Source organism: Phaenicophaeus curvirostris, chromosome 22 (genome assembly GCF_032191515.1).
Source record: "Phaenicophaeus curvirostris isolate KB17595 chromosome 22, BPBGC_Pcur_1.0, whole genome shotgun sequence".
Lineage (NCBI taxonomy): Eukaryota > Metazoa > Chordata > Aves > Cuculiformes > Cuculidae > Phaenicophaeus > Phaenicophaeus curvirostris.
Window position 1 is genome coordinate 8,169,164 of NC_091413.1, and position 13,640 is coordinate 8,182,803.

Sequence of the window (13,640 nt, forward strand, 5' to 3'; positions counted from 1 at the left end):
AACCCTGAGCAGCTCCAGACTAGGAGGAGTCTGGTTGGAAAGTGCCTGGAGGAGAAGGACCTGGGGGTGTTGGTGACAGCGACTGAACATGAGCCAGCAGGGGCCCAGGTGGCCAAGAAGGCCAATGGCATCTTGGCTTGGATCAGAAACAGCGTGGCCAGCAGGGCCAGGGAGGTTCTTCTCCCTCTGGACTCGGCCCTGGTGAGACCGCTCCTCGAATCCTGGGGTCAGTTCTGGGCCCCTCACCACAAGAAGGATGTTGAGGCTCTGGAGCGAGTCCAGAGAAGAGCAACGAAGCTGGTGAGGGGGCTGGAGAACAAGAGGAGCGGCTGAGAGAGCTGGGGGTGTTTATCCTGGAGAAGAGGAGGCTGAGGGGAGACCTCATTGCTCTCTCCAACTCCCTGAAAGGAGGTTGTGGAGAGGAGGGAGCCGGGCTCTTCTCCCAAGGGACAGGGGACAGGACGAGAGGGAATGGCCTCAAGCTCCACCAGGGGAGGTTCAGGATCAACATTAGGAAAAAATATTTCATGGAAAGGGTCATTGGTCCCTGGCAGAGGCTGCCCAGGGAGGGGGTTGAGTCCCCTTCCCTGGAGGGGTTTAAGGGATGGGTGGATGAGGCGCTGAGGGACATGGGTTAGCGGTTGAAAGGACTGGTTAGACTCAATGATCCAAGGGGTCTTTTCCAACCTGGTGAATCTGAGTCTTGTTTGGAACGGGATGGGTTTTGAGGTCCCTTCCAAACCAAAGAATTCTGTGATAACAGTACTTCAGGAGTGGCAGGTGGACCCAAGTCACAGCTGGGGTCCAGGGAGAGCGTGAGGTTCCCCCGTATCCCTTAAGATCCAAGGGCACGAGCATTTTCTGCCCCAAAAGCCGCTTTGCAACCCTGGATTTAACACCCACAGCCATCAACCAGGAGTTCAGTATTTATTTTATAGGATTTTCTTCCTTGTAACCAGAGAAGGACTGTGACCCGTTTTCATTGCCAAGCTCCCAGCTCCCTTTTCATTGAGAAGCCAATGGGTCGAGCACCAAAGGATGAACCCGCTGCGAAGGGGCAGCACAGCCTAGAATGGACGGATAGACGCGGAATGGGAGGCCAGATGTACAGGGACCTGAAGAGCAGACCTGGAACAGGTCAGTGGAGGTGGTTTTGGCACTAAAAAAAGGAAAATGGAGATAATCCACTGGAACTCAGAGGAGTGTGAACGCGTCTGGCTCTGGCTGTGGGTGTTTCTTGGTGCCACTGCTAAAGTAGATTAGGTATCCATAGGCTTTGATGGTTTGAAGTCCACCACTTCTTGGTCTGCTTGCAAATTCCCAGCGCAGCCTTCCCGCCACAGAGGAAATCGATTTCCATCTTGACTCCAGAGCAAGCTTGGGAGCTGGTCCATCCTTCATCCTTTCCTCACCAGAGATCAAATAGCATCATCAGTTCAGTCTTTTTCTTTAAAAGAAGCTAATATACAGAATATAAAGCACAATATTTACAACAGTATGGTAAACAGTTCATTTCCACACTGATCAGTACTCTGTTAGAAGGTGTATAAAAGAAATTCTTATGTGACCTAAGAGGAACTGACAAGAAGTGACACAGCATGGGGACAGAGTCATCGATACCCTCCACTTAAACACATTAAATAATAAATAATCATTTTTGGCAGAACTTAGCTACGTACACTTTAGCCACAGATAAGGCGTTTCAAGGACTGAATTGCGTGTGCCTCAGTGAAGCCACGTTACACAGAAAGTGTGGCTGGTGACCAGACTTTTCCTCATCCTCAGCCCTCTCTAATATGAAAAGAATTTTAGGATTTCAGATTAAATCTGTGCCGGGATTGTCACTCTGGGCAGTGAACAAACCACAGGCGCAGGGTTTGGGGCATGGTGGGATGGGGATGTTCTGTCGGGGAGGTAACACTGGTTTGAGGCCACCCCAGGGTTTGTTCTAAGCATCAGCATCATGATTTCTTCCACAGACAGGGCCAGCCAGACCTACAGGCACCACCTTTGCTTACTGATGTGCTTCACTGTTTGAGTGCCTCAAATTAGGAGGGAATCATCATTTCTAGACTCATCAGATACCCGATTCATTGCTTCTTCAAAAGAGAAGCTTTGAAAGGCTCCCGCAATGCGGAAGGGTCAGCAGACACTGAACTACACACAAAATCAGACAAATAGAAATAACCAAGCGTTTCTTCTCTTCTCTGCCAAAGACTTGGGTTCCAGCCTTCCATGCTCCCCTCTCTGGAAACAGGATGGCAATGAGGGTTTGGCAGGTGCTGTTTCGAGTCCACCTCCGAACCCAGCGTTATTAACACAAGGATGTGAAGTGCTGCCACAAGTGGCCATTTCTTTTCTCATTTCAAAGGCAAACTGATAGAAGTTACATTCTATCCAAAGCTTAAAAATCAAGCATTTAGATGAAAGATTTCTAAAACCTGTGTCTTCCCTGGAACCAAGTCCTGGACCAGTGCAAACAAATAAAACCAGAAGTCCTGCAGCAACGTGTGGAAAATCCTTGTCACGGTATTATCACACCACGGAAGCACTACCATTTCTTAATTTTGCTGTTATAAAGCATGCTTTAAACATTCTGCTCTGGTTTATTAGTGGACAGTAGCTGGACTCTGTGATTGAACCCTTCCTCTGGGTTGGAAGGGACCTCAAAGCCCATCCACTTCCAACCCCTTGCCATGAGCAGGGACACCTCCCACTGGATCAAGGGGCTCAAAACCTCATCCAACCTGGCCTTGAACCTCTCCAGGGATGGGGCAGCCACCACTGCTCTGGGCAACCTGCGCCAGGGCCTCCTCACCATCATCATGAAGAATTTTTTCCTAATGTCCAATCTAAATCTTCTCCTTTCCAATTTAAAACTGACATCCCCCTCTCTCCTGTCACTCCAGGCCTTTGTAACAAGTCCTTCCCTTTCTTTCTTATAGGCCCCCAGTGGTAAGCAATTCTGTGATTCTAAAATTAAGCACTCTCAGAGTCTCTCACCATCAGAGACTTCCCAGTATTGCAATTCTCCTCCTTGCACGCTCCAACACAAACATCCTTCCCTGTTTTTCCAGAGCCAAGGGAAACAGAAGGAAATAGCTGCTTTCCCGAGAGCGTGGCGCTGCGGCATGGCTGTGAGGACCCACCGCCCGCCGTGGCTTTCCTCAGCCAGCCTCGGAGTGATGACCCCACGTGTATTTGTGCTGGCAGGAATGCTTATGCAAAAAAAAATTAAATCTCAAATCAGCAATTTTAGATCTATATTCAGTCATGATTCTGTATTTTGTTTCATCAAATTAATCCCAGTTTATACTGGTGTAGACAAACAGTTCAGATTCCAACCAGGTAAAACACAAAGCCCACTCTGGGGCACCTGGCGCTGCAATCTCCTGGGTATTTAGGGGGACAAGAATGCGTGGGAATCAGGGAAAGATAAAAACCAGAGGAAACAGCAATAATTCTGCAGTTGCAGACGAGCTGTTCACCTACTTGGCTTTCCCTCTCTCTCCGAGGAAGTGCTAGTGAGTGCTCACAGCCGTACCTGTCGGATATTTCCATGCTGTCGCTTCAAACTATTGGAGAATTTGGAATTCCATCAGAGCAAAGGATGCTTTACACAGGAATAATTGCGTTGGCCAACAGAATTCTGTTTGCACTTTAAAAACCCCTAATAAAAATAGAATATATACTGTGTTTTTATAAATAGATTACACATTTAGCTTAGATGAGTTTCATTACATTCCCCACTCTGACACTTCATTTGTTTTTAAAGAATTTTGCTTTTTCCCCCCTTGTGTGAACTAATCACTAAGCCTTTGAAAAAATGGTTTTACCACGTTATTCTTTGGACATTTTTGAACATGCATCCACAAAAGCAACTGCTGTTTGTTTACTGAAAACATTTTTTTTTTTTTGTACAAACCCATTTTAGGAATTTGATCTCGTTACACCACTAACAAGCAAAAAAAATTTGCTTCCTTGAAATTCCCCTTTTAAAAAATGAGAAAGAATGAGGAGGATTTTCTGATTTGAAGTCTAAAAAAGTGTCAATATGACACCGCTTTAAGAATAGAAAACAAAAATAAAGTATTTACAGCTTTACAAAGGAAAAAGAAAGAGGTCATCAAAATCATTTCCAGCATTGTCACTGTTTGTTTCTGGCAAGCTTTTGATCCGGTTTCCACAGAGCGGTTACAGCCGCCAGGGCAGAACCACTGTCGGCTACATCAGCAGTATCGCTTGAGACCACACCAACGACCTCCGAGGGAAACTACCGAGGACCAACCCTCCCAACTCCCGAGAGGTGGATCCACCTAGTCCTAAACAGCCTAAATGAAAGCAAAACCCCACTCCCAAGTATGAAAACACCTTTTCTTCTTTAAAAATGGATTACATATGGTCATAAGAAGTAGACACCAACCACCATGGCAAGTCACTGTCATACACATCACCACTGTACACGTGATTCCTATACCCGCTACTACAGACCCCCTTACATTTACCAACAAATACAGATGCTCCTCAGAATTATGGCTATGAGAGGAACTGCAGGTTACAGCTACCTTGTTCAGCAGCTGAATTTCTGCCTCCTCACTTGGCTCTCGCTGTCAAACTGAGGATACTCTTCCTTACCCTCAACATTTCAGCTACTGGTTTCAAGAACACTCAGCCTTTTCCCTACTAGGACACTGAGTTTGAAAGGAAAATCAAAAGACCAGTGGCGAAGCCAGACAGCCGTTAGAATTGCTCAACTTCTCCAGTACCAAAGAGCACTTTCTAACTGAGGAGAGCTGCACAACAGCCTCCGACGGGGCTGATTCACTGTGCAAGTCGATTGCTTAACAATGCCTCCACCAAAGTCACTAAAGCGTTACAGACATTCAGCTTTGGCAGACAGTTTCTCAGCCTGGTGAGAAACCACATATTAGCAGCTGAAGTTCATACAGGCTTGAAAACCTTTAGAGTACTTTATTGAAAACATGCAGTCCTAGCCCCCTCAAAAAATACCCCATCTCTTGTTCCCTCCCACCCACCCCTAGCTTGAATCCCTAGCGAATATGGCATTACCACTTTGGCCACCTAAGAAATAGCAGGAGTGCGCACTTTGGAATAAGGTTTCTTTTCCAGCCAGAAGTTATCTACATTTACATGGCGAAACAGGCTTTGGAAAAGCCCCTAGCCCACACCCCAGGATCCAAGAAGCTGCTGGCTACTCTATAACTGCACTGAGTATTTCAGTCAGTAAGGAAACCACAAGAACATCCTTGGATCTATTTTCTTGGATAGAAGCCATGAATTATGGACCATGGCTCCACACTGTGGATCCAGATGGATCATCCTGGCACTACTCCCCACTCTAAAAAACGCAGGGAGCCCGTTTGCTTCACGTGGCTTAAAAGCACCAACGCGTCCCAGCAGGAGATGGATCCAAACAGCGACGGAACTCCCAGCAGCACCATAGGAGACTCCAACTGAGAAGAGATTTCTGCACTTACAGTGCCAGCGCCCTCTGCGGTCCTGCCCCTCTGCTCAGCTGCACAAGATGGAGAGGCATTTCCACCCTGGAATGCATCCCTTGTCAAGACACTCGTGCTCTTTTTGGAAAAAGCAACACTGTTCTATGCTGGCTAAATGCTTACGGTGCAATCCCACTGGTTCCAGATCGATACACAAGAGAGGCTTGGAAAGAATACTCAGGAAGCTGAAAAGAGTGGCCAGCTCACCTTTACATAACACTGAGAGGGTGCTTTAATTGGGAATTTCCTTGTCCAGTCCTAGCACTGCATCTACACAGCAGTTCCTAAGCTTCCTGGCAGGAAAAAGAACATATTTGGTATTTACTCTAAGTCTTGCAACTGCTATTTAACTAAAGTTACCTTTAGGCAGCATTAACTACACTTTCAGGCTTGGTCTACAAAACCAACGAAACATTATTGGCTGAGGTTTTTACCCTGTTTTTACCTGGCTGAGGTGCTACAGTTCCCATGAATAACCATGAACAGCTTGATGATCCCAGAGTTCCCTCAGGTACCACCAAGAGATCTGACTTTTGGTGCTGCTTTCTCCTGCAAAAAGGATCAACAAAACTAGGTCTTCCCAATTTCTCACAGAGAAAGCACGTGGCTGCTCTTTCCTAATTCTAGGGCAGCAGTAGGTTGGGATTCATGTTACTACACCTGAAAAAGGATTACAGCGTTTTCCCATGTTCAGCTTTTTTGAAAAATAGTGGTTAGAACTCTCCCAGTGTCATGTCTCCAGCCTACGTCTACACCACCACATGTCAGTTTATCCCAACGCTTCAACCATCCCGCTTGAAACGTCACGAAAGCAGCATAAAATGGAGTTCCCGCCCTGTCAGCAAAGTAAAATCTGCAAACACTATGGTTTAAAAACAAATAATTCCTGAAAAAAAAAAACCCAGAACACCGTGGGAACTGAAGGGCTGATTCCCCTCTTAACCCAATCCCTGGAAACAAAGGCATCGTGATACCACGTTCCTCCTCAAAAGAAGCTCTACAGGTAACTAACGTGTGCAAATGTGGTTTTAGCTTTCCTTTCCCAAGAGATAACCGCAGCCCAGCAGGGACCAAACATTCCATATAAATAAGGCGAGCTTTTTGTTTTTGCATAGTAGTGTTATCAGTGATGGTCCCCCCACCCTGCCCCCCTTTGTCCACCCGCTTCACCACCGAGCTCCCACCTGATCCCAGCAGAAAGATGCACAAGCCTCAAAGGCTCCTTCTCCTGGAAAGACGGAACGAAGACGTTCCTTTTTAATATTGCAGAACTGCTTAATCCTAAAAGCTGTCTCTAAACCCACTATTATTTTTACATGGTTACGGTTCAATTTGGAGGCATCCCTTTTTGTGCCAGACATTGGTAATTGTACCAGAATTGCCTTGGGTTCGCTTCTCCTTTTGCCAGCGTTCCCTTTGCCAATCAGTGCATCAGTTCAATAAAACCGGAGCCTTTGCAGCACCATTCTCTGCTGCTATCAGGTTGTTTGTTTTAAATAATATTTTTCTTTTATAAAAACACCTGCTATTAATATTCCACTGGAGCTCAAAGTGGCTCAGCTTGGGGCAAAGGCACAATTAAAACACCATGTTTTCTTACAGGACTCTGCGTTCACAATTTGTGTAACAATAGAAATTTACAGCACCAATCCTTGGGTGGGGAGGGTATGCGTGTAGGAATGAGTCCTTAGAAACCCTGTGCAAGGGCTTACAAGTCTTTTCCTTTCCCCCCATGAATTGATTTTTAATCTTTTCTTGTTTCTTCCCTTTCACTGGAATGCTTCAACTGCGTATCAGCTGACCATGGGCTCCACGTCCGTCTCTCTGTCCAACTCATCCTGAATGTCATCTGTGTTTCCTGAGTCACTGCTGGCTACAGAGCTGGGAGATGGAGAATTTCTGCAGAAAAATTCAAAGGGTTTAGATTAAAAAATAAATATCATTGACTGAAGAAAAAAAAGAAACCTTTAAAGAACATGTTCATTTTCACTTCCCAAAACAATTTAAAGTATCACAGAATCCAGGAATGGTTTGGGTTGAAAGGGTCAGAATCACAGAACCATTAGGTTAGAAAAGACCTCTTGGATCACAGAGTCCAACCAGTCCTATCAACCACTAAACCATGTCCCTCAGCACCTCATCCACCCGTCCCTTAAACACCTCCAGGGATGGGGACTCAACCACCTCCCTGGGCAGCCTGTTCCAGTGCCCAATGACCCTTTCTGTGAAAAGTTTTTTCCTAATATCCAGCCAGAACCTTCCCTGGTGGAGCTTGAGGCCATTCCCTCTCGTCCTGTTCCCTGTCCCTTGGGAGAAGAGCCCAGCTCCCTCCTCTCACAACTTCCTTTCAGGTAGGTGTAGAAAGCAATGAGGTCTCCCCTCAGCCTCCTCTTCTCCAGGCTAAACACCTCCAGCTCTCTCAGCCGCTCCTCTTCTTCTCCAGCTCCCTCACCAGCTTCGTTGCTCTTCTCTGGACTCGCTCCAGAGCCTCAACATCCTTCTTGTGGTGAGGGGCCCAGAGCTGACCCCAGGATTCGAGGAGCGGTCTCACCAGGGCCGAGTCCAGAGGAAGAAGAACCTCCCTGGCCCTGCTGGTCACGCCGTGTCTGATCCAAGCCAAGATGCCATTGGCCTTCTTGGCCACCTGGGCCACTGCTGGCTCAATCAACACCCCCAGGTCCTTCTCCTCCAGGCAGCTTTCCAGCCAGACTTCTTCCTCCAGCAGATCCACACTTCCACCCAGTTTAGTGTCATCCACAAACTTACTTAGGGTGCATTCGATCCCCTCATCCAGGTCCACTTGCAACTGGCCTCCAGCTGGATTTCACACCATTTCCCACCACTCTCTGGGCCCTCCAGCCAACCAGTTTTCCACCCAGGAGAGTGTGCGCCTGGCCAGGCCAGAGGCTGACAGTTTCCGAAGCAGAATGCTGGGAGAAACTGTGTCAAAGGCTTTACTGAAGTCTGAGAAGATACATCCACAGCCTTTTCCTCATTCAACAGGTGAGTCACTTGGTCATAGAAGGTGACCAGGTTAGTCTGGCAAGACCTGCCTTCTGTGAACCCGTGTTGACTGGGCCTGATCACCCGGTTCTCTTGCATGTGCTTCACGATAGCACTCAAGATCTCCTGCTCCATGACTTTCCCTGGCACTGAGGTCAGACTGACAGGCCTGTAGTTCCCTGGATCCTCCCTGTGACCCTTCTTGCAGATGGGCACATCAGCCTCCAGTCCAGTGGGACTTCCCCAGTCAGCCAGGACTGTTGGAAAATGATGGAAAGAGGTTTGGCCAGCACATCCACCAGCTCCTTCAATACCCTTGAGTGGATCCCATCTGGCCCCATAGACTTGTAGGTGTCTAATTGGGCAAGCAAGTCTCTAACTACTTCCTCTTGGATCATGGGAGCTCTCTTCTGCTCTTCTAGGCCCTGGGTATGTACACACAGACCTCAAAGCCCATCCAGTTCCACCTCTTGCCATGGGCAGGGACACCTCCCACTGCATCAGGTTTCTTCAAGCCCCATCCAACCTGGCCTTGAACACCTCCAGGGATGCTGCAGCCACAACTTCTCTGGGCAATATCTTTTCTTAACATTAACTTTGGGTTTACAGTAAATATCAGCAATAAACTTAAGCATCTGGTGTGCTGCCACCCCATGTCTGCCATCTCCTATACAGGCATAAAAGCTGCCCTGCATTTCCATTTCCCCATCTGTAAACCAAGTCCAAAGAGCATCCTACAGAGCCTCTCCTCATCCACACTACATACAGTCTTGAAAACTCTAAAGTTCCTCCTCTTATTTGTTTAGGACAGGATGCGTACTGGGGGCCAGCAAGGGAGAAGAAAAATCCCTTGTAGTTTATGGTTCTTAACACATGAGAAGATGAAACCTCACGTTCTTCATGTAAGATCACAGTCAAGATATAATCTGGGTATTGGATTAAGAGCTCCAGATCTATAACATTAAGATTAAACATCCATCCAAGATCAAGATCCCTACTTTTACCAACAGGCATTGAGTCATCAAAAGCGTTGCCGTGCACAGGAACCTGTGTGCTGTTACGGGACTCCTTTTAAGGCTGATATTTGACCCTGAGGAAAACAAGATTATCTAAAGGACAAAGCTTTAGGACAAAATGATTCTATTGCCTTTAAAACAACATGGCAAAACCAAGAGTGAAACGAAGTTGTGTAGCACCCCTGGGCAAAACAGCAATCTCTTCTTACCTGGCAGCTGAGCCTTTGATAAGCCTACGGCAGGTTTCCATTTGTACATCCAGGCCCCTTTTCATGCTACACATTTCCATATATTCATGAAGGTGGCGATTCATGTCACTTTTGGCCGTGGCCAATTCCAGCTGTAGGAAACAAGAGAAAATGATCAGCCTCAAGTGAGCTGCTGGCAACTTCTCCCAGCATCGCTCAACCTTCCTTACTGGTGGGGATGCTAACGCTGCCCACAGCCACCCTGAAACCCCCACACAACAGACGCTGAACCGTAGGGGCTGGTACTGCCAACATACTCATCAGCTTATCCAGTGTATTTTAGTCAGAGCTCAACATTGGTTTTAAACAGCCCTCACAGTTTTTTTTCTGGTGCTTGGCATCTTGTTTGTCAACATGCAGTAAGAAATTAATCCTTCCGGAACTGAAAGAGGCTCCAGGAAAGCTGGGGAGGAGCACATGTTCAAGAAGTGCAGAGATAGGATGAGAGGGAACAGTTTTCAGCTGAAAGAGGGGAGACTGAGATGAGATCTTAGGGAGAAATGTTTTGCAGTGAGGGTGGGGGAGGTCCTGGCCCAGGTTGCTCAGAGCAGCAGCTGCCCCATTCCTGGAGGTGTTCAAGGCCAGGCTGGTTGGGGCTTGGAGCCCCTGATCCAGTGGGAGGTGTCCCTGCCCATGGCAGGGGGCTGGAACCGATGGGCTTTGAGGTCCTTTCCAACTTAAACCATTCCATGATTCTAAAGAAAGCACATTCTATACAGAGCAGAGTTTTTGAGAAGCTCCAGCTGGTGTGGCTGTCAGCCTCTGAGGCCACGTCCTGCAAAGCATTTCCCAGTGTGACACTCGATGTGCAAGAGAAATAGGGGAAAAAGAATAGTGTATTTTATTCTCTCTATTACGAAGGTTGTCTCTCCACCAGCTGCAGGTTTCCGCTTCCTCAATAACAGTGCTGGATAGAGAATGGTATTCGGAAGACCCCAAGGGTATGTCAAAGGAAAACACCTTTGTGTTCTTCAATCTACAGCTGTTCTAGCTTTCCTCCAGGGGTGTAAAAGCCTACCGGATCAGAACAGAATGGGTGTTTTCATCCATTAGAAACAATTCCTACTGTCAACTTCCTTACCTCTATCTGCCCTATCGTTTCTTGGTATTCCTTGTCTCTCGTTTTAAAGAAGGACTCAGTTTCATGGATCAAGTTTCCCAGGTTTTCCTCCTGCAGCGGAAAGGACACAAAGAATTAGCATGAGACTAACACAGAATTCAGTAACAGACAGGAGATTATCTAACGTAGCCTCACTCAGAAACGCAGGTTGTTACACTTTTTCACGCAGATTGTTTTAACACATTTTTACATCAGCAAGGAACAGTCTGCTGCTTAAAATGAGGGAACACAATTCTGTACCATGACCGTGGCTTTGCACACACTAAAATAAAGTCTGTGATCATGGAACCTACAGACCAAGGCTCCAGCAGTTCAACACAGATACTCGATGCATGCTGAGGATCCAAACCCATGGATTTCCCTAAACCATTCACAGTCTGATCACACCTAGACAGATTAATTATAATCTCCAGCCATGAAACTTGATATTTTCCTTGCACTGACCACACCATTACTTATAGCTCTGCACTGGAATTCTCATTTTCCAATTACATATCGTTACTCTCAGGTCCTTTCAGCCTCCACTACCTCACTACACTCTGCCCACATTGATTCCTACTGAGATATTTAACTGCTAGACAAAGCAAGCTCACTCAGACACTACCTGTGAAAACATCACACGTAAGAACACATAAAATCACAGAATGGTTTGAGTTGGAAGGGACCTTAAAAATCATCTAATTCCAACCCCCCCTGCCATGGGCAGGGACACCTCCCACTGAATCAGGTTGCTCCAAGTCCTATCCAACCTGGCCTTGAACCCCTCCAGGGATGGGGCAGCCATGATTTCCCTGGGCAACCTCTTGTCCCGAAGGCAGACAACAGCTCCTGTATCGTCATGGCTTTGCCTCAATACAGTCTGGGCTACAAAGCACAGCACAATTTTATGCTGTCACAAAGACTAAAATAATGTCATTGCTCTTCCAACCATGTTATTATCTGCTTCTCTTTTCCAGCAAAAAAAAAATCATCAATTTAGTGCAACTGCACTGATGAACATTGATTATATTTCCATCCTCTGGCCACATCTGGATCGTAGCTGGTATCGGCGTCAGGCTATCCAGCCTACAGTCACAAGAACCACTCCACTTATCCTTTTATATGCAGAAGCGCTTTAAGGAAGAAGGTCTTAAAAGAAGGTGGCTAGAGCACCAAGTAAGAACTTGAAAGGAATAAAGCCAGAGGAAGGAAGATTGAAGCATGTAAAACACTGTGTTAAAGACCAGGCACAGACAGAGCAGTCTTTATGCTGAATCTCCATCTACAAGACAAATCTACCCTTTCCTTGTATAATTTTCATTTAGAAGGATTTAAGCTTCTTAAAACCTTTAGAGTTTTCGCACGGAAGGTCTGAGTTCGGCAATATTCCTCTGATAGCTGCGCTTATGCACGCACACATGGGTATATGCAAATAAAGCTGTCGCTAATTCCAGCACATGGCTGCACATTATCACTCTGCCACTCTCCCTGCTCAAAAGACGACGCGTAGCTAAGTACGCTGCTTTCTGCAGGCCCAGCACTTCGGAGTAATCTCTGCAGTTTCAGAGTACGCCAGATGATACACGGCTGGGGAGACGTAAATTCACCCGCCCCTGGCAGTCACTGCAAGACAATATTCAGGAGACTGCTGCCTCAGCATCTTGCACTACAGTGATGATGGACGAAGGCAGGATTATTTCTTACCTACTGCTGTCCTGCTACTTGGGAATGAAATAATAGCATCACATTTAAGACTAGGAACACAAAGCCAGCCTTGCCATTTCTATCTCTCTTCAGGCTCAGGAGTCACCAAACGAGGCAGCGTGCAGCTGTTAGCTTACTTTGCCTAGGATCTTAAGGATTAAAAGCAAGCTGTTTATTATCCACCAACACCAGGAGATTCCTATTGACTGACAAGATGGAAGCACAAGATTCACAGGTTCAGAAGATCCCTGGGGCCTTACTGCAGCCACAGCCTCTTTGTTTGCAATGGGCTGGATGTGCTTTACCACCTTTCACAGACCATACTGAGTTTATTTTTCCCTCACTAGAATAACTGTGCAATATCACCCCACACACTTCGTGCACTATTTTGACAATTACAGTGTGAATGACAATCTACAGAGAAAGTGAGATGCTAGCAGGGAAGACACACGGCTTTGGATAAACAATTACTGAGGGTGACATTGTGTGATGCCCCTGTAACAGTGACACTCACTTAATACTTTTAATTACTCAGACTGAAGGAGCAAGAGAAATGAAGTTGAGCGAGTAAACTGATTGCACTGACTGAAAAGCATCAATAGAGACAAAGCACTAATCATAGAAGCATAAAATCATAGAATCATTAAGGCTGGAAAAAACCTCTAAGCTCATCCAGTCCAACCATCAGCACAACCCCACCAGGCCTGCTGAACCACATCCCCAGGTGCCACGGCCCCATGGTTTTTGAACCCCTCCAGGGATGGGGACTCCACTACTGCCCTGGGCAGCCTCTGCCAGGGCGTCACCACTCTTTCAGTGAAGAAATTTTTCCTAATATCCAATCTAAACCTTCGTCGGTGCAACCTGAGGCCATGTCCTCTCATCCTATCCCTTGTTACTTAGAAGAAGAGATCAGCACTCACTTCACCAAAACCTCAGGTCAGACATATCCACATCCACTAAGAGGATCTGAAAATCAAAGCAAGTTTGTGTGGCAAACTAGATCGCCAGTCAAATATCAAAAGGCTAAAAGAGCGGATTGAGGGCACAG

General features: G+C 46.6%; 2 protein-coding genes across 2 annotated transcripts in view; one reads left to right on the forward strand and one right to left on the reverse strand.

Moving 5' to 3' along the window:
* Positions 1 to 913: 913 nt before the first annotated feature.
* Positions 914 to 13,640, reverse strand: part of IFFO2 (intermediate filament family orphan 2) — a 50,207-nt gene continuing 37,480 nt past the window's right edge. The window contains 3 exon segments of the mRNA XM_069874455.1: positions 914 to 7,418; positions 9,748 to 9,878; positions 10,868 to 10,957. Of these exon segments, the coding sequence (XP_069730556.1) occupies positions 7,313 to 7,418; positions 9,748 to 9,878; positions 10,868 to 10,957 (327 nt within the window). The 3' untranslated portion in view covers positions 914 to 7,312.
* The window catches only part of MICOS10 (mitochondrial contact site and cristae organizing system subunit 10), a 285,369-nt gene continuing 272,784 nt past the window's right edge, over positions 1,056 to 13,640 (forward strand). Inside the window, exon 1 of the mRNA XM_069874464.1 lies at positions 1,056 to 1,060. The gene's annotated coding sequence lies outside the window, so the exon portion shown is untranslated. The remainder of the gene's footprint in view (positions 1,061 to 13,640) is intronic.